The following is a 20,881-nucleotide window of genomic DNA, read 5'->3' on the forward strand; positions in this document are numbered from 1 at the left end:
ACAGGAGACTGGGCTTTACAGGTTCTGTACTGAAAAACATCCTCCGCGCCAGACAATATGGCCTAGGGCAGGCTGTTTTTTTCCTTCTGCCAGTTTTATCAGATGTTTTCTCTGTGTGACACTCAGATGTGCTTACTAAGTTGATTTAGGAATGTAAGCACACAGGCTAACTTCTAGGAAGCCAATCACAGCCAGGTTATTTATTAAAAGGTTTTAAAAAAACAACTATACTTTGGTAATGTAATACATTTATTTATACAAAAAGATCAGCGAAAAAGTGGATCTGCAACAAGGTAACCCTGTAGCAAATTGCAAAGTGAGAGGCTATAGCAGGGATCCATCTGTGTCAAGCATTTGTGGAAACAGTCAAGCACCAGGATTTAGTTGTATGTGTCATATCTGAGCTAGCATCTCAGTGCAGGAAGTCAATGATGACTCTGGATAATGCCTCAACAAAGATGACCTAACATAAAAACGTGTCTGAAGTTAGATCTACTTCAACAGAAACAATCTGCCTGATGCATGTTTATATCCTCATTTCTATGTATGAACATTTGTTAAACAGGTGCATAAGATCATCGACTCTTTCTAATTACATATATTAGCCAACAAAATTGGTTATTCTGAGACATCCCTTTATTATTGCTTATATGACTGATAGACATTTTAGGGGCAAGGGATTCCCAAGCCTCCTTTACCAACTGATCCTTTATTTGCTATTCATTAGACTCTCCTCGGCAGGTGTGGATGGACGCGGGCACTCAGATCTTCTTCTCATATGCCATCTGCCTGGGGTGTCTAACTGCGCTGGGGAGCTACAACAAGTACAACAACAACTGCTACAGGTACTGTCCTAGGAAACAAACAATTTGGAAGGAGGAGAGGGCCAGGCAATTACTTTTGAAGCTTTCGTCTTGCCCTGCATCCAACTTTTCTTGTTTCCTGCTATGTGGCCTCCTAAAACAGGTTAAAGTTTTTTGTAAAATCCTTAAGTCCTAAAATCCTTAAACTGTCTTTGGAGATAAATGTCCTTCAAGCTGAATGTAATGCTAAATGATATATTTGCCATCATTGTTTGAAGTATATCTGGTCATGGGTTACTACACATCTTTATCTTTGCAGGATGTTATAGATATATTAGTTTAGGATATGGTCAGAAAAGGAGAGTACCCCCGTGTCAGGTTTATGTCACTATCTGTGTTCCCTCTGGGGTGATTTACCATCTTTTGTTATCCTGCTGAATATTGTCAACAGGAAAGAAAGTAATGGTGAATCCAAAGTTTAAATTTAAAATACAACAGTGAAACGTAAGTCACCAGGAGGAACCAATAGGAACTTTTAGGAGACCCAAGTGATCAAAACCCTTGTCTGTTTCCTACCGATCAAACACTTTTTCCCAGCAGCTAAATGCCATTCGGTAGCATGGTCAGCAAGGTAGGTAAGTTTTCTTACAGGCCTGTTTTTGTTGAGATTTTAACAATGTTAGGGGTTCCAGCTGGTGGTTACATGAATGTTCTGTAGGGCTACAGGTTTAAGCTGCCTGGTTTGGAATGTCTGTATATGAATGGATGACTGATATGCATAATACCTTATTACATTGTAGCAGTTTTATCATTCAGTTTTATTTCTCATGGCAGGGATTGTATTGCTCTTTGCTTCCTGAATAGTGGCACCAGTTTTGTGGCAGGTTTTGCCATATTCTCCATTCTGGGTTTTATGGCACAAGAACAAGGGGTACCAATTTCTGAAGTGGCAGAGTCTGGTGAGTATGTCAACCTTCATACAAATAAATTTCATCCTGTTTCTCTTCCTTCCATGTTACTTTGTTTTACCTTCATTTTTCAAAGACTGGAACCTTTTATTTGGAAGTAGAGACTGCTGTGGCTTTTGTTCACCCTGGGCCTTGGATCCAGGGAGGTCCACAGAGACATGAACATTTTTTTAAGGATTGATATTACTTTTACCCACAATAGTAGACCTGCAATTTAACACTGTTACTATCTTAGAAAACTTTTAGGTCAAATCTAATAAACTTTGAAATGTATTATGAATAAAAACCCATAATAGTTAGACTTATTAAAACATGTACAGTAAATGTTCAACTTGCTCATGGTCAGAGCTTAAGACTTAGGAACAAATGGTCACATTTTCAGTTTTGTTAACAACCTGATGTCATGCTGATAATAAAAGCATGTTGTAGCACTGCTTCAAGCACTTTATTTGACTCATTTCAACCCCCCTTCAGCCCCTGTTGACTTTTTCTTATGAGTTTTTATTCTTTTTATAGTAACTAAACACCTGCCTTTTGTCTGCTGACATAACTATGCTGCTGCTGGTCATTTTTTGACTTGGTGACAGATGATACAGTTAGATTTCTAATGTTGTTCTTCTAGTGTAGCAAAACACCTGCAATATCTGTGTTTTCACACTGTCTTTAGCCACATCTACCTGGTCACATTGACATATTATTCTGCTCCTGGACAATTTTTCCAAGCCATGCCAATACGTATATTCCTGATATTATTTTCAAAACTGACAATATAGGAATACAGCAGGCAGCTGTGGAGCACTTGGGGTGTACAAATCTATGCAAACAAGCAGATATCATACAAGCATTTCTACTCATGTAATGCCAGAATAGGTTATTACAATTCTAAACCCAATAACAAAAATTTCACACACAGCCAGTGATACCTATGTAATGATCTCCATATGGCCATTTTGTGCTTTGCCCATATATCCTATGTAAATCACCCTGTTGCACGTTCTCTCAATAAAAAAAATAAAGGCTTATGTGCTAATGGATATTTTTCTAACATATTCCACTGTTATCACTTTGCAAAATTTGCAGCCAAAAAAAGTTAGGAATTATTATGCACTGTAAAAGAAAACACATGCACCCTGTTATCACCATTGAGGATATGTGAAGGGTTAGGCTGCAATAAGGTTGCAGGATATTGACAGCATTAAGATGTAACAAAGGATGTAAAAAGGTAGCACATTATGGTTATAAATAATTTGGTCTTCATTGAATTAGTTGAAGCCATACATTTTTAATCCATTGGATTCATTTAAAACTGCCCTACTTTTGCCATATTTCATAGTTATAGGGGTGTCCTTCCGATTATTTATTTGTATTAGTTAGATTATTTTGTGAATCTGCCTTTTTGCTAAAGAATGATGCTTGTACATAAATATTGGCATGTGTTTCTGCTCTTTAAGGCATTTTGCGACTACTAGTGAGTTTTCTGTGGTAGGCATGGCCACAATTCCTTCAATAAATTCTGTCCCAATGAACAATAAACCTGCCTCCTGCAGCAGTCATTAGTGGGGTAAATGTGCCTGCAATCCCTCTATTTAAAAACCCAAAACATGGGCTGCCATTCTTGGTGTTGTATGTAGAGGGAGAATGCGAAAAAAAAAACACAATCCTACTGAAGAAAACAAAGTCTTGAATTTGAAAGTAGAAAAAGAAATTGATTTGCCATCAACCTCTCTTCTAATTATGTCTTTGTTTTGCAGGTCCAGGCCTGGCATTCATTGCTTATCCCCGTGCGGTTTCCATGATGCCATTTTCTCCTCTGTGGGCCTGTTTTTTCTTCATCATGGTCATTCTGCTGGGCCTGGACAGTCAGGTATGTATCTACCTATAAAAAGTGTCACTATATAAAGTGTCACATTCCCTGAGAGCCAGAAATGACAGGTAGAATTTAAGGGATCTCTTTAAGAGTTACTGGAAGACAGTGGTGTGCTAATTTGCTACCTGTTTTTATATCGTTCATAGACAGAGAGATTTCCTGACATTGGTTTGTTTTACTTACACAGATTCATATTGATTTTACTTAGTAGCTGCTGGATTCCCCAATTATTTGTTTATTCTTCCTTTTAGGGAATCCACCACTTTTAACTTTGTAATGGCTATACATAGATAGAGTCTGTATAGCAAAGTATCTCTTGCCTAACCTCATTTGTACTTCACAAGCAATGGTTGGTAAGTAGACCCCCTTCTTTGGACTATCAGAAGCAAACAAGAAACAAGTTGGTCAAGTAGTAAGTAATGCAAATTCATGCTGTCAAACACCATCTAGATATTACACCCCATAAGAACAGGTAGACATGAAGAAAAGCTTCTAATCATCAACATCCCTAGATGTGATAATGTCTTTGTCTAAGGGACAGTGAGGAGGGTGACAGTACCCATTCACCCACATCTAGGAAAAATGTACCCCAGAAGGTGCTTGTACAGTTGCACAGGCTGCTCAAATTGTTCTCCTGTCTCTACCTCATCGATCACACTCTTTGGTAACTAGAACTAAGATTTTTTTAATTTTTGCTCTATTTTTCTCAGTTTGTGTGTGTAGAGAGCCTGGTGACCTCCTTGGTGGACATGTATCCGAGCACATTCCGTAAGAAGCACCGACGAGAGCTGCTAATCCTGATTGTCTGCATTTTCTCCTTCCTCATCGGACTAATCATGCTAACTGAGGTACAGCGGAGAATTAATCATTTATTATCACCAACAAAATTTTAAAACTTATGTTAACCATCTAATTTAAAAATCCAAGTTTCAAAAAATATTTGCCTTTATGAACAATGGATGAACCCTAAACCTAACCATATATAATTTATTATTTACATTGCATCAAAATACCCTTAGTTTCCTGTTTAAAATTATTGCAATAAGAATGTAAAAGTATTTAAATCTCTACCTAGCCTTTATCTATATCAGTGACAAACCCACCAACAAAATGTTTTAACCCTATTTGTGCTCCTTTTTGTTTTGTAGGGTGGCATGTATGTCTTCCAACTCTTTGACTATTATGCAGCTAGTGGGATGTGTCTGCTGTTTGTAGCTATCTTCGAGACTATATGCATAGCCTGGGTGTATGGTGAGTGTGTTATCATATGTATTCTATAGCCACATCCTTGTCCTTGGTACACTATAATGATAAAGGGTCAACAACTTTAGTGATTTTTTTTGACTGCCCCTTTATCTATCTATCTATCTATCTATCTATCTATCTATCTATCTATCTGTCTATTTATCCATCTTTGGTATATGTATTATTCAATCAAACCCATGTCTACCTGTCAATTTCACGTATCTTTCTATTTTGCCACTTTTAATAATACATCTTGTCTATACAGGTGCGGATAACTTCTATGACAATGTGGAGCATATGATTGGTTACCGACCTCTGGCCCTCATTAAATATTGCTGGCTGTTTGTCACCCCTGCTGTTTGCCTGGTGAGAGAGGGTAGTAAAGATGTGGGGGGTAGACACAGCGGTTACCTGTGGTACTAGCAGTGAATGAGATTTAGGAGTTACCCAGTTTACACAATCTCCTCTTCTTACTATATTCCAGGCCACATTCATCTTCTCCTTGGTAAAGTACACTCCACTACAGTATAACAAGCGTTACACATACCCATGGTGGGGGGACGCTGTTGGCTGGTTACTGGCACTTTCCTCCATGGTTTGCACCCCATTGTGGGTTTGCTATAAGGTTTCAACCATCAAAGGACCACTGGTACAGGTAAGACAGCCGCAATGTGTACTATTTATGTATTGCAGTGTCTGAATTGCTTAATTTAGGGATTTACTTACAGAAAATCCAGACAGATAAGATTTGAGTACTGTCAATTGTCAGTGATAATAATTATCTTCTTTGCAAGGGAAGTTTTATTTTTTTTCTAATTTCACCTTCCCTATTTACTCCAGTGCATTTCTCCAATCTTGCCCTAATGTTTTTATTGTTCCCTAAAATTTTAGCAGTAAAAACTGTTAATGTCAATGATCTCATTTTTTTCTCTGTGCCAATGAGAACCAGTAAATGTCTATACACAACACATAGATACTTGTTAAGTGGACATGTATGCACAAATAAGCTGTTTGGTCACTTTCCTGCACTATTGGTCATCTATTAGTTTAATGCTATCTAAACCTGACCATTGTTTTAACTTTTCTCACTTCAGAGGTTCCGTCAGCTAACCTGCCCAGACCCAGATTTGCCCCAGAAGCAGTTGAAAGACAGCCAAACACAAGCCACAGCTGTATCTTCACTGGAGGAGTCTCTGTGCTAGGACAATGTGGCATGTGCGGGCCAGATGTGTTTTTCCAGGCATGGAGACAACGTTATACATGCTTACAGCGAGGGTCATGTCTACATGCATACACGAATGATGTCAACGGTCATATAAACACACGCACCTGCACAAATGTTGGGGCAGATTGTCTATACAGCTGTGTTTTGTCCTGCATATCCTTCACATCTTGAGGACATTTGCGCAGTGTGAATTGGACTTATGAAATGCACAGGTTTTTTTTTGTGTTTTGCATTCCATTATTCAAAGCTACCATTTCCAGTTTGTGACATGTCAACATTTTCTGGCTCCTATTTCATGGAGAAATGAGTTTAGGCCACATGGCCTATGGCTGCTTTCCGTAGTATTGTATTAAAAGATGTAATGAATTTTATTTCACAGTGGGGACCAATGATAAGTGTTTTTTGTCCTGGGATATTTCAACTAAAACAATGTTTTTATTATATATTAAAAGAGCTAAGAGAACAAAGAATATTGCTAAGTGCTGCTATCTAACATAGTTGTATGAGTTATTCAAATTTTCATTTAAAGAGGCTAGTTGAGCTAGAGGAAGTTGAACTCCAGGCAGATAATAAAGATACACATTAATGCAGCTTTATAATCATTAGTACACAATTACATTTATATATTTTGATTATAGGCAGTGTAAGTACCTGAATTTAGTATGGTTACAGTTCCTGAGGAAAATCTATCACAAGGAGCCATTCTGTTCTGTTCTTCCATGCTTATAGGTTACAAGGGATATGATGATATATGGAGAGAATGACAAAGAAATTAACTCCTCAGTTTGGTGTTTTCCCTTTTTACCGGTCAGGGAGCCGTGCAAAAATAATGTCTCCTGTCCTTCCAAACAGGACTGTGCTGTGTTTCAGGGCTGTGTGTATCTCAAGACTAAATAGATATAACTACAAATTTAGTAGTTTAAACAGATCATATATATATATATATATATATATATATATATATATCTATGTATGTTTCATCTGTGAATTTACCTGTTTGCCTGGAGCTCATCCTAAACAGAAAAGTGCAAGCAGAAATCCTATTGGTCAATAAATTTTTTACAATCATTTGTCATCTAGTATCACTCTTTGCACTCTTTGCTGCTTTGTTTACCCAATCCCAGAGTTTGTAAAAGTGTTGGGTACTGGAGTAATGCCAGGTGGATGCAGGATCCAGACTTCAATCACAGCTAGGAAAAACCAGCCTGAATCATATCATTAAAATTTTTGGGATCAAGAGGGTGACCTTGATGTTGTTGAGCGAGGGTATAAATACAAGACAATACAGTGATACCTCGGCTAACGAAGACAATTTATTCCGGAATCGCACTCAAAGGCCAAAATGGAACTAAAATACAGCTCACCGCGGCTGCAGTTTGCTATCCCACATCCACAAATGCTATAGTTAGCCAAGTCCATCTTCATTAGCTGAGGCCAAAAATCAGCAGAAAAAAATCATTGTTAGCCGACAAATTCATTAGCCGGGTCACTCATTAGCTGAGGTACCACTGTACAGTATTTTACCTTGTGGTGTTGAATATGAGACTTTACCAATCCCTCTTCTGGTAATGTCACTACCTCTAAATCTAACTAACCTGATTCTTCACATCCCCTTACCTGTTTTATATCTTTACATTAACTTTGCCACACAGGTAATGCAGAATGGAGGGGTTGGTGAGAACACACACACCATGAAAAAATATATTCCTAGCCTGGTAATTTATGTTTAAGCCAAAATCCATATCACTTGAGATATCAGAGGGTATAAAGAAAAAGCTTTGTTGTTATGTAACACACTTCAGTAAGTATCAATCATGACTTATCATACCTGAAACCTGTGCTAGTTAACATGTGGGCATAACATTGAAATCTCACTGCTTTTCTTTCTCTTTTCATCTGGTCATCTGTTATAGATCCATTATTAAAGAAAAATTTGTTTCCAATACAGATCCCTATTAGGGGTGGCTTAATGTCTCCATTCTTGTTTCTGCCTTTTTTTGTTAAAAAAATGCACAGATTTTTCAAAGTTTTGGTCAAAAGTGCATTAAAGTCTGCAAACCTTTTGACTTATCACCAGTATCAAAACCGGTAAGTGAGGACCTTACACCATTTTATTAAAGAAAAAAAAATATATATAAAAAACTTAAAACCTACAGCTTTAAGGCATTTTACATCCACGTCAATTGATTTTGTTATGTTTTCACCAGCTGCAGCCAGCATGTTTCCCCATGCTATATAATGCAGTTTCCAAAAACTCTGCAAAAAGTTGACTGAAGAATTAGTGCTATTGGGAACAAAATAATACACCTTTCCTCCTGCGGTTGGCCTTTATAAATGCTGCTTTATGTTGGCAGCTGGCTTTAATAGTAGGTTTTTTAAAACTATATATTTTTTTTGTTTTTTCCTTTTAGGAAATGTTTCCAAAGGTTGCCCTGACCTCCCCAGCAATTTTGTAACAACACCATGTTCAGGGTCTTTACAAATAGGCCATATATGAAAAAGTCGAAGTCACTAATAAGTCACAACCTTATTGTGACTTTCAATTAATTGTCACTTTTTAGGCCAAATTTGACACACAATTTTGCAGATCATCCCCTATTACCATATTAAACTCTGTTATTATATCAGATGATATATGTAAAGCATTGACATTTCTAACTACATACAGATGCATTCCAGTATGGAGCGCATGTTTACATTGGTATTGTTAATATTATTATTATTAATAATAATAATAATAATAATAATAATAATAAACAGGATTTATATAGCTCCAACATATTATGCAGCGCTGTACAATAAATAGGGGTTGCAAATGACAGACAGATACAGACAGTGACACAGGAGGAGGAGAAGACCCTGTCCCGAAGAGCTTACAATCTAGGAGTACATTCAGGTTTTCTGTCCTCATTCTCCCCATCCCTGTGTCTAGTTACCCCTTAGTGTCTTTATAGTGTCTCCTTCTCAGAAGTCTCTGCATAGGGACCAAATAAAACATGTTAATCAGTTAAAACATCTGTGCATTTTTCAAACTGCTTACCAGTATAAAGTACATAAAGTACATTACCAATGAGCACCAATATATGTGGTAATTCTTTCTTCCATTGACAACTGTATGACAACTGATGCAGGAACCTTTAAGGAAAAAAAAAATCCAGAGCCAAAGACACATGGGTTTTTGATCTTTTTTAATATACTGTGTCCCTAGTTTACAATATGGAAGTGTGTGTGTCTAACTTTTGTTACTGTAATAATCTTTTATGACTATAAATATTTAGACACTACAATAGGCATAACAAAATACCTTTATATTAGATATCTTTTTAATGTTCTAACAGTAAAACACACATCAGCATATCTAGACAATCCTCAAACAATGGGTCAGAAATACATCTCAAATGATAGACAGTTTGCAGTAAAACTATCCTATTATAAAGGTGACAATAGCAATTTCCAGGAAGGCCCTATGAAGGTTTACCACCCCATCAGCCCAGTGACCCCACTTCCAGCTGTGACTGCAATAGTAGGAGAATTGTTTTCAGACAATCACAGTGAGGTAGTTTTCAGGTAAAATAATACATTTGTATTTGCAATCAAAACCCTTCATGAGGCATTTTGTGACTTGGCTTTGGTTTTTGCACAATACTCCATCTATACAATGGGCCTGGTTTATGAAATCTCTCTAAGGCTGGAGAGGTTATAGTTTCATCAGTAAAGCTTGGTAAACCAGCAAACCTGGTGGAGTGGATTACCTAAAAGTCATTAGCTATTTGTTAGCACATTTTTTCAGCCTAGACCATATGCATTCCAGGTTTGCTGGATCACTCAGCTTTACTAATTAAAGTGTATCCTCTCCAGCCTTGGAGAGCTTTAATACATCAGGCCCAATCCTACAACATCCATCTCTGTGTATATACCTGAACATTCTGAAACATGTCTGTTTTTTTGGTCTGGCCAGGTTTGGTGATGAAAACGTGGTGTTGCTGTTATGTGAAATCCATAGATTGTTATTAAAGGTGTATACATTCAGAAAAATGTTTACACCTTAATTTCTTTATTCTGTTTTTAATCTGTGGATCTATCATGTTACTTAGTTCCACATAATTCCAACTAATGGGTCAGATTTGACCAACAGTAGGACCTCGGTTACCTTCCAGGAGATGCCATTCAAGGTTTTCTTCTCTGAGTCTTCCATCTGTCTCCTGAGATCTCTAAACAGGGCAGAAACTCTCTCTTTCTCTTGTTGCTTTGTCTTATGCTTGTTTTACATGTTCCTGCAGACCCTGTGCTCTTTTATCTGTCTAGACACCCTTCCCCTTCAGCTTGTTTAAAACATTTTTACTGTTTCTTTTTCATCTTTCTAAAACCCTTATCTAGTGCCTACAGTTGTGCCCAGGTGATCTCTACCAAAACACAGGACACACATATACAAGAATTGTATTTAGTGCATAATTACTCTTATAGACAGAACATTTCCTGTTTTCCATGGAAGTGGGTTAACTTAGGACTTCTGGGTCCATTTTGATGGCTGTCAGACTTCAATCACCCAGGGATAGTTTGCAATTCAAGCAGCATTCAAAATATCAATGGAGTGTTTGTTGCTTTGTTTGTGATTACCTCACAGTGAGGATTTTATAACTGACACCTCACCGTCTAATAACATCTGTCCTAATTGCATTTATTAAAATAATGTACCTCTTCTGACTTACATACAAATTCAACGTAAGTACAAACCTACAGTCCCTATCTCGTATGTAACCCGGGGACTACCTGTATGTGCTGCAGAGAAAAATTCCTCTGCAATGCTGGCCAGATTTTGCAGGTCTGCTTTTTGGACAAGGTTAACTTTTTGAACTCCCTATGTATCCTGTTCAAGACCAATGTAGATTCTGCATGCCAGGTGTACAGGATTATTGTAAATGTTCTGAAAAACTAATTGTTTTAGCTCCTTTCTTAGACCAGCAGAAGCCTTAAGGAGCAAGAAATTAAAGTTTTCAGCTCCTGGGATGTGGTGGATCTGTCTGTCCCACACTCTTCTACAAGAAAATAGGCTGGGGCTGTGATATTTATGTATTGTATTTATAAGATTAACTCCTTAGAGCAACACAGATAAGACATGAATTTATATTACACTGAAAATGTCCCTACTTAAAAGTATTAATTTGGTGATCACACTCTGTATCTTAAAGTATATGTCTGGGCAAAAAAAGTAAAAGTAAAAAAAGAAAACAAGTGTTCAAAAATCAATGCATCATTTTAATACATGCACATCTTCATGTTTTATATTTTAATATATAACAATGTCAGTCCTACCTGACCCTAACCTTCTGTAGTCAGCTGACATAGCTGCCTCTGCTGCTCCTAAATTCCAAGTAGTGTTGTGAAACCATCTCAAGTATCCTTCTGAACTACAGAACTCCAACCTATGTCATGGAGAAGAGTTACAAGTTTGTCCAGCAGTGACTACAGAACCTTGATAGGGCTGACAAATATGCATAGGATTTCAAGGTATTGCATTGCTATTTCACTGAAGGAAGTTACAAGTGCATTGTATTTCTTCATGATCAACAGTTATTATTTTGTTGTTGCAAAAAGACAAAACTTGTTCATGTAATGCAAAGATGACACTCCGAAGGAGGTCCCATAATCCAAAACTGTTAAAGTGCGGTCACTTTCAGGGTCTTTGGGCAGGTGACTTCTGAAAGGCTGGATGATCGTGTTTTAAAACTGCAGCAAGATTGGCAAGCTGTTGATCTCCGTGTTTGCTCTTTTGGCTGTGGAAGGTCATCAGCCGGAGATACAACTTTAAGCAGCCTCTGCGGAAATTGGTAAGTGCATTAGTCACAAAAGAGTAATTTTTTTCAAAATCCTGGTTATGTCTATACATTTTGTGTACTTTGTTTTTACTATATTTGCATTTGTTGCATAACAAATAAACATTTAGCATGCTTTAAAAGAATAATAAGCTATATGCAGCTGCTTGATTTTTGTAGAAAGTAATACAAAGGAGCACTATACACACAGTTCTATGGAAAGGGAAATGAGGAGGATGAGTGGAATTTCTAGAAAGGAAATAGTTATTCACTTACCTCCTTTAAAGTTCCTTCTGTCCTGAGTATGATATAAATAGCCCACGCAGGAATGCAGACCATGGAAGCAACAGCCATGAGCCAGCCAATGGCATAGCCCCATGGTGGGTACACATATATGTTATTGTACTTCAAAGGCATGTACTTGATCACAGAGAAGAGGAAAGTTGCCTAAGGAGAGAGACAACCAATCAGTGAAGAGAGTAACAAGTACCTTAGCAGAGGCATTTATTCCAAGATCTACCTTTACTGTTATTATTCTGTCAAGGTATTTTTGATGACCTTGTGGGTATATTTACAATTTTTAATTAGAGAAGCCTTAGTTCAAACAAAGTTTTAATAATATTATTGCTATTAATATTAAACAGGATTTATATAGCACCAACATATTACGCAGCATTGTACATTAAATAGAAATATAACATAAACATGTAAGGTGTATTTTACAGTCAGTGGCCACAGGTACACCTACATAGTATTTCATCACACCAACTTTGCCTTCATTAAAACCTGCATTCATTTAGTAAGATTCTAGAAATGTTCCCCAGAGATTTTTGACTCAATAACATCTCACACTTCCAGTTGATTCCTTAGCTAGACAAGCATACTGCCAAATTATTCCACTGATTGATCCTAATCTTTGCCCTTTAAAAGGGTGAGGGTTCAACCAATAACTTGTTGATAGTAATACTAATAATACTTTACATCTATTTGCTTTAAGCTTTTACCCTGAATAAACATACTCATTGGCAAGCAGACTGGAATTTAGCAACTTGTCTGTCTTGGTCTGCAGCATTGGTGAGATGTATATAACATAAAGTAGAACTAACATTGACCAAGATTAGATATGTACATAAATGCAAAGCATTTACCTATTTTATTGTACAAATGTAAGGTAGGCATTACTAAGAAATATTTGAGGTGACAAAGTCACATGTGTATTTTTTAGAATTTTCATTTGTAAGAAGATCACATACCAAGCACATGGCTGGAGTCACTGCAACCCAAAAAACCTTCATTAGGGGCCAGGGACGATATCCAATCATGTCCTGGATATTGTCATAGAAGCGGTCTGCCCCTGCACATCACATGAGAATAAGAAAAACATAACTGATATTGACTTGATGATCATTAAACCATAACTTTTTTTATTTTTTTTATTTTTTTAGCCACACAACTTTTTTAGTTCTCACTAGCTATTGTTTTTACAAGTACTCCAGTTATGTAAGAAAAAGAGTATTTTCAAGAAGAGGATGCATGTTTTCTAATTGTGAAATCTTTGTTTTTCTACAAAGTCAGGACAGTCTTGTACCAAATTCTAATTTATCCAGCAGCATGTGACTCCCATGATTTTATTTATCCAGGTATTGTCTTGCTTTCTGAAGTGGATTTTTGGATAGTCCCACTAGAAACTGAAAAGAGTCGCTCCCTTTCACTGTCTTCTCTGGCTTTTAAAGAATCACTGTTCTGAGGATTGAGGTCAAAATAAATGTCTTTGTAAGACCCCCACACATCTAATACCAGTACTTCCTTGGAAGCTCTTTCTGCAAATTGGCCAGCACCAAAACCCTTTAAAAAGACACTGTCTCATTGTCCTGAATTACAATCTAAATCTGGCAATCAGAAGATTTCAGCATTTTAGGATAAAGAAGTACCATGGCTAATTACATGCAGCACATTTCAACTTTAGCCATTTTTGGTGTATATTTTTCAAGTACTCTTTTTTATGTATTTCCATAGCTGATTTCCCTTCGCTCAGGTGTATATCCACAAGACAAATACATTTACATAACACAGTATAGTAAAAAGATCTCCTAAGTATAAGTAAGACAGTTTCATATTTTATGTAAAAGTACATAAAATGTAATAATAAAATGAATATGATTTCAGTAATTATACTCACCATATACCCATCCAATGCAAATACACTCCATTATCCCCACAAATAGGAGGTTCACTCCGCTGGTGGCATAATAATCAAATAGCTGGAAAATGTACATTCCTCCCTGAAAATAATACAAGAGCTAGTTAAAGCGGAACATGGAAGAAAAAATATTCTAGCAATCCATGCTAAACATTCACCCTTGTCAATTCATTATAAAAAGGGAAAGACCAGTTTATGTTTTCAATGTAAAGAGCCCACTCACTTCATGCTGCCAATTTAGTAAATGTCAGATTTTTAAGACAGCTAAGTTACAACTAATCTTCCTGTCTGTTGGTCATGTGAAAAAGTCAACCCACCCTTTCTATAGATAAAACTAAGGCTGCATTCACACTTTCAATTACTGTCACTGGAACCGTTCTTTCGATTCGTTCGTTCGATTGTTTCAAGCTACAAAAGAGTGACAACTGAATGAACGAGCACTGTACACACAATGGTGTTCTTTTTTAAGGAGAAGGAAAGAGGGGAGAATGTGCGTGCGGCATCCTGCTGTGCTCTATTCTCTTTACTTGTATTGTGGTCGCTCATCGTCGGTCGAGCCCATGAATTTTTGACCCCAGAGTTGTCTTTGATTTGTGTGTGTTTTGACAGATATTTTTCCTGTCATTACAAACAAGCGTCAGAAGATATTTTTATTGGGATGGAAAATCTCTGGGCTTTTGCTGGTGAAACTCCAACCAGCTGCATGTTTTGTAAAGGCTGAGTTTGATGGAGCCACTGTGCCACCAGGTGAAATAATGGGCAGGATAGACGCTAGAACAGTGTCCTCAGGCCGATTGTCAGAGAAAACAGACAATGTCCGACAGACTAACTTGTTCCCCAAACACAGGCAAAATGTCCAGCACCCTTCTTAGGCACTTCCTTGATTATTATAGGTGTGCGCTGCAAAGACTTGGAATGCAGCGCTGAGCATTAATCTGCAGATGGCGAACACCGATTCTTACAATTTGTGGGTTCCCATTTGTCATTGTTACCAAATTGTTACCCATTTTTGTACCTGAGTCACAGTAAACAGACCACACAGGAAGCAGATTATAGACAGAGCCAGAATCAGCAGCTCCCTCCGGTAACCCTTGCGCAGAACAGTTGGGTACAGATCGATTATGGCCAGGCTCAGTGCCTCAACGTAAATGAACTGCATACAGAAAAACAAAGAACCATGAATCTCTAAAAGTAGAATCATGCAAAGAAAAATCGTCTAACCTTCTCTAGAAGGAAAATGTTATTTTTTATTGGTTACTGTTACCAACACTCATACTCTGACCATACTACTCTAACCCTAGGGACGTCATACCTGACTATCCAGACCAAGGAGGATGATCATGATGAAAAAAAGGCAGGACCAGAGCTGTGACACGGGCATCATAGTTACTGCCTTGGGGTATGCGATAAAAGCCAGTCCGGGCCCTGCGGGCAGAAACATTTTGTCACTCTTAGGGTAGTTATTTATAAAGTTTGACAACATTTTACCTCCATGCCACAAGTATTTATTTTTCATTTAAACCTGCCTGATTTTTTACACTTTATAAAATACTGTCCTGAAAATGGAAAGTTTAAATGTAGAAAAAGATAGGTATAAAAGTGAAACCTTTTTTTTATCTCACAGAAGAGTTTCAAGCTATAAGTTTCAGCTATAAGTTTTCAATGCAGCATACATTACAGCAGCAGTAGAAGCAATGTGGGCAACCGCCATAGTGTAAATCCTAAACAGCAACCGCATAGCCAAAAGTGTTTTCTCACTTTCAGGAACCAATTACTTTCCTAGACATTGAGATTTGTAAAACAGAACAGATTTATCATTACTGGGACGTTTGGAATGCTTAGAGCAAAGCTCCCTCAAGTGGTTCTCATTATAATAGGCAGTAATTACTTTATATGTTATTGAAACATTTGAAACATAACATTTTAATCATAAATTGTATTAATTTGAACAAATCATACAAAGTCGAAGGATATTTTGTAAGAAAAGGAATCCTTGGCCAACAGACTTGCAAGAATTGCTCATTGTAAGGCTTACCTGACTCTGCCACCTCTGAAATGGGTACACCTTGCTCCTGTGCCATAAACCCCAGGACAGAGAAGATGGCAAATCCCCCAATGAAGCTGGTGAGACTGTCCAAGAAACACAAACAAATGCAATCCCTGCAGAACGAAACATGGGTGAAAATATTAATTGATAATATTAGCAATGAACATCCTGTACATTCTTTGCCTGTCTCATGGCTTTTCTTTTTTCATGTTAGCATAGTGGATAAGTGTAACCTTGCAATACTGGGGTCCCTGATCCCAAGGCATTAGAAGACTATTGAGGTCTTCCATTTACTCTTTCTTCCAGTCAGTATATTCATTGTCAGCACATGTGAATGCAGAACACCTGATTGGTCCCAATAATTGCATCTCTTCTTCCATTTAAATGGTGTTGTATAGAGGATTACAAGAAACTAAAGTCAAATCAAATGCATATTGATACTAAATACATGCAGCTTTAAAGCAACAGTGACAATTTAGAATGATTTGACTATGTATATGTGGGGTCTAGGACCCTGCTAGTATCTTCATATTGTACATGTGTGGATGTACCTGTAACAATTGTAGTTATAGGGATTGTAACTCCCAATGCCGATAGTAAAACCCATCGTAATGGCATAGGAGTAAAAGATTTGTGTGCCGGCGTCCATCCATACCTAGAGGGAAACAAAATGTAATTTTCAAAGTATAAGTCTTCAAAAACTGCTTTGATTGAACATGAGTTTATTCCTCTTTTATTATCATTATTTAGGGTAAAACTTTTTTTGTTGTTAGAAAGAATACCATAAACAACAGAAACAAAAAACTGGGAATTTTAAGGTAATTAGGTCAATTGTCTCAAATGACAGTGTCTCAAACTACCCAAACATCGTACGTAGGTGTTAGTTATCACTGTTGGATATATATATATATATATATATATATATTATTGTGTGTTTCACATATATTGTGCAAAGAAGTGTTTATGAATGGTATATTTTCAATGTTGACAATTATGTTATTGTAGGTCTCTTTGATTCCTGATGAAGCAGACTCTGTTCCACGAAACGTGTAGAATGTACATAAGTAGGAATTGCAATACTTAAGTACAAAATCTGTTGTTTTTAAGAAGATGTATTTATTGTATTTAATACATAAACTAGCATTTTTTATTGTTTTATAACATGTTTATAAATGTTTCAATCTAAACTGATTTAAATGCCTAAAAGAGCCAGTTTTTTCATTCTGTTGTTTCTGGTATTCACATTGTTGGGATGTGGCACACATGAATCATACACTAGGTGGGAAGTATTTCTGTTATGAATATCTCTTAAAAAGAAAATCCTAATGTTGGAAAAAAAACATTTCTGCAAAACCATCTCTTAATCTTTTGCCTGCCATCATTTTCCTCCTTGGGAAAAATGCTGTAAACAATAATGTAACATTTTTTAGTGGCACAGGTCTTTAGTCTTTTAGTTTCTTTGCTGGACTGAATCGCACTTAAATAAAAATTGCATATGTATGAAATATTTTTTTTTTAATAAAGGGTGTTGGGATGCTTCAAGGTGGTGGGAGATAAAGATTACCAATCAGGATTCTGTGGAACCCTAGGGTCCTCTAGGGGTTCTTTAATCAATGAGCAAATTGTGTGTCTCAGGTCAGTGTAAGCGAGACCAATGATCTTTTTGGCTATCTATAAGGGGGATATTCTTCCCACTAGCCAGCAATATAAGAGACATTCTTCCTACTGAGCACCCCACTAAAATACTGTGAGCTGTGGAAAAAGTCATTATAGCAGGGGGGTTCTCTAAGACCTGTTTTTTTTCAGTGATTTCTTCATGTTAAAAAAGTTTAGATATTGTTTTACCAGGCTAGCAATGGTTCATAGCCTTGTGCCATGAGTATCACAGTTTTAAATGTTTGCTTCTACACTTTTCATATTGTGTTATATACAGAGAGCGACCACTAGAGGGAGCAGGAAAGCCCTATTAAGTCACCTATCTCTCACTTAACAGATGATTAACATGTGATCAGATGTCTGCCACATGTGGAGTGTATTGTTTTCAATAAAGCTGCGTACACACGGCAAATTTTTCTCGCCCGATAATCGGTATCGGCCAATGATCGGGCGAAAATCTGCCGTGTGTACAGTCGGTCGTCGTCCATCGTCCGACGACCGTCCTGGCGGATCCATGGACGATGGACGACGACCGATCCTAATGAAAGGGAAGGGGAGAGCGCGCAGCAGGGTGCCGCTCCGTCGCTCTCCCCCTCCCCTCTCCATAGAGCATGAACGGTGCTGTATGTACAGCATCGTTCATGCATCGTGCAGTCTTTTCTCGTTGGAAAGGATCGTGAAAGATCCTTTCCAACGAGAAAAATTGCACGTGTGTACGCAGCTTTAGTCAGCAGATTTCCAGATTTGTATTGTGAGGAGGAGCAATAACACACCACAGAACAGCACTGCAAATCAAGTAACAGAATCTGAACATATAATGAAAAAGTTCTGTTTAAAGAGAAGTGTTTGCAGATTACCTGAGGATCCTTGAGTCGAGAGGTATCTGGGTATAAATAGAACACTATCCCATCATACGCTCCGGGGAGAGTAACCCCTCGAACCAGCAGTATAATCAGCATGACATAAGGAAAGGTGGAGGTGAAATATACAACCTGCCCAAAGACATTGGAAGCAGATGGTCAAAACATTGTAACAATGTCTTATTGTCAAAGATTTCATTATACAGAGTATTAAAATGCCAATTTGTAATATAAACCACATTATTTGCAATGCTATAATAATAAACTGAACTGTTTAAAGGTATCACCTCAGGATAGATAACCTGGATCTGCCCTTAGTGCTTTGTTTTTGAAGGTGCTGGTTCCATGGCCACCTTCCCGCTGCATATACTTACCATTTCCTAATACCCCCAATGCTCAGCTGCCAGGAGAATCTGCCCTTTGCAAACTATAAGCCACTCAAGTCATAGCTTACACAACATTGTGGACTCTCTCCAGGTGAAAGGACTGGTGCCAGGTGATGGACCACTTGTGTCACGTGTTTTACAATAAACATCTGGGATCACATGGCCAACTGTTTTGTTTCACATTAAGAAATTGTGGCCTAAAACCTATAGCCATTTATTTAAAGAGATCCCTTTCTAGTTATAGTTTTTGAAAAAAAAAGTGAACTAGTTGAGCAGATCCACGAAACGCATTGAGGATATTTCAAGCATATGTGATCCGCATGATTTGTTTGTAACAATGTGTTTTTTTTTCCAAAATATCGGTTACTTTTGGGATGTGGCAGGTACATACCATTTAAATCACTTGTGGAATAATCTTGCTTGTTTTGTAGTTTTTGTTATTTTTCTTTTTTTTTTTTTTATTATTAATGGAGAATTCTTTTATCTTTTTAACATAAAACCAATAGTAATGTATAATATACAGCTTCAATGCTTTTTACATAAAGTGCAGTTTAGTGACAAAGGCAGGAAGGGTGTCTGGGGGTGCTCAGCACACCAAGGGCCTATTGATAAGATGCTGTTAGAGTATTTTTGGATGTTGGTTACATTTGTGGCTTTTTAACATAGAGGGAACCTGTAGTTATCACTTCTATCACAAATCCTAAAAATAAAGAGCTTAATATCTATTTTAAGATTATTAGTGGTGCCATTTGATACTTTAGTTCCACCACAATCTTTCGGGTTATATTTGGACTTTGGTTTGAAATGAGGTATGATGTTCTGCTTTTATTATTGCCAAGTTATAAATCAATTTATAATTCGGATGGAATGGACCTATGGAGTGTAAGAAAGGGTCACATGGTGCGGTGTCTCACCTTCCCAGTAGATTTGACTCCCTTCCAGATACAGAAATAGCATATGATCCAGCCGAGTAGAAGACATAGTGCCAGCTCCCAACGGATAGATCCAAGGTGGTCAATACCCTCCGAGATACCCAGGGTTCGTCTCCTAGAAACATCACAAGAGTCATTTCATAAAACATGAGCTGGGTTCCCACTCTTATAACCATGTGTATTGTCATTAAAATGGAACTCTTCATAAATATAAGAACATGTACAAATGTATGACTTTACATACATAAAAGTTAAAAAACTGTGCTGGTATCACCTCCTGTCCCTCCTTGCATAGCAGCAGTCAGAGAAGGAAGGGCAGCACTAATAGCCAATCAAGATTTGCTACATGCATATGTGCTGTAAAGAAACATATAAACTGGAGGAGGAAACAGAAGGAGCTTTTATCAGTGTGTTGCTGATCTTTGGATAAGTTTGGCTGGACTGCTAAAACCTTCTTCCTGCACATCCTGCTGAGTCAGACCTATACATATGCAATCAATAAAGCTTATACTTTTTGCTGATTGGCATATATTATTACTTCACTAGTTAAAGGAACGAGGTGGCACTCTCCTGCTGGCATCCTGGGGTTTGCAGTATTTTTAGCAGTGTGAAAGTGACAGCTTTCTGCTGAAGCTGGCAAGGAAACAACAAACACTAAACAGGTATGTGACCTCTCCGCATGTCCTAGCAATCTTTTTTCTGGTGAAATCTCACTATTTCAACATGACCCAAATATTTTGCACACTTTTTTGTGCATCTGGGATACATGTGTTGTCACCCCCTGTGATTCTTACCTCTAGCATGTGTCAAGGGGCATAACAGTAACCCCAAGCATGTGTCATTGGGCACACCGATAAGCCCCAGCATGTATCAGTGGGC

General features: G+C 37.5%; 2 protein-coding genes across 4 annotated transcripts in view; one reads left to right on the forward strand and one right to left on the reverse strand.

Annotated features, from left to right (window-relative positions):
- LOC140323199 (sodium- and chloride-dependent GABA transporter 2-like) overlaps positions 1-8,053 on the forward strand; it is a 32,538-nt gene extending 24,485 nt beyond the window's left edge. For all 3 annotated transcript variants that reach the window (XM_072400084.1, XM_072400082.1, XM_072400083.1), the window contains exons 8-15: positions 742-845; positions 1,638-1,762; positions 3,523-3,635; positions 4,349-4,486; positions 4,787-4,889; positions 5,149-5,249; positions 5,368-5,538; positions 5,978-8,053. In XM_072400084.1, the coding sequence (XP_072256185.1) occupies positions 742-845; positions 1,638-1,762; positions 3,523-3,635; positions 4,349-4,486; positions 4,787-4,889; positions 5,149-5,249; positions 5,368-5,538; positions 5,978-6,085 (963 nt within the window). In that variant the 3' untranslated portion in view covers positions 6,086-8,053. The remainder of the gene's footprint in view (positions 1-741; positions 846-1,637; positions 1,763-3,522; positions 3,636-4,348; positions 4,487-4,786; positions 4,890-5,148; positions 5,250-5,367; positions 5,539-5,977) is intronic.
- A 3,290-nt stretch (positions 8,054-11,343) lies between these two features.
- LOC140322371 (sodium- and chloride-dependent betaine transporter-like) overlaps positions 11,344-20,881 on the reverse strand; it is a 16,046-nt gene continuing 6,508 nt past the window's right edge. The window contains exons 6-15 of the mRNA XM_072398944.1: positions 19,985-20,117; positions 18,682-18,816; positions 16,720-16,823; positions 16,157-16,281; positions 15,434-15,546; positions 15,137-15,274; positions 14,101-14,203; positions 13,175-13,275; positions 12,198-12,368; positions 11,344-11,924 (exon numbers count right to left, since the gene is read on the reverse strand). Of these exons, the coding sequence (XP_072255045.1) occupies positions 11,766-11,924; positions 12,198-12,368; positions 13,175-13,275; positions 14,101-14,203; positions 15,137-15,274; positions 15,434-15,546; positions 16,157-16,281; positions 16,720-16,823; positions 18,682-18,816; positions 19,985-20,117 (1,282 nt within the window). The 3' untranslated portion in view covers positions 11,344-11,765. The remainder of the gene's footprint in view (positions 11,925-12,197; positions 12,369-13,174; positions 13,276-14,100; positions 14,204-15,136; positions 15,275-15,433; positions 15,547-16,156; positions 16,282-16,719; positions 16,824-18,681; positions 18,817-19,984; positions 20,118-20,881) is intronic.

The sequence above is a fragment of the Pyxicephalus adspersus genome, chromosome 2, assembly GCF_032062135.1.
Source record: "Pyxicephalus adspersus chromosome 2, UCB_Pads_2.0, whole genome shotgun sequence".
In the NCBI taxonomy this organism is placed as follows: Eukaryota; Metazoa; Chordata; class Amphibia; order Anura; family Pyxicephalidae; genus Pyxicephalus; species Pyxicephalus adspersus.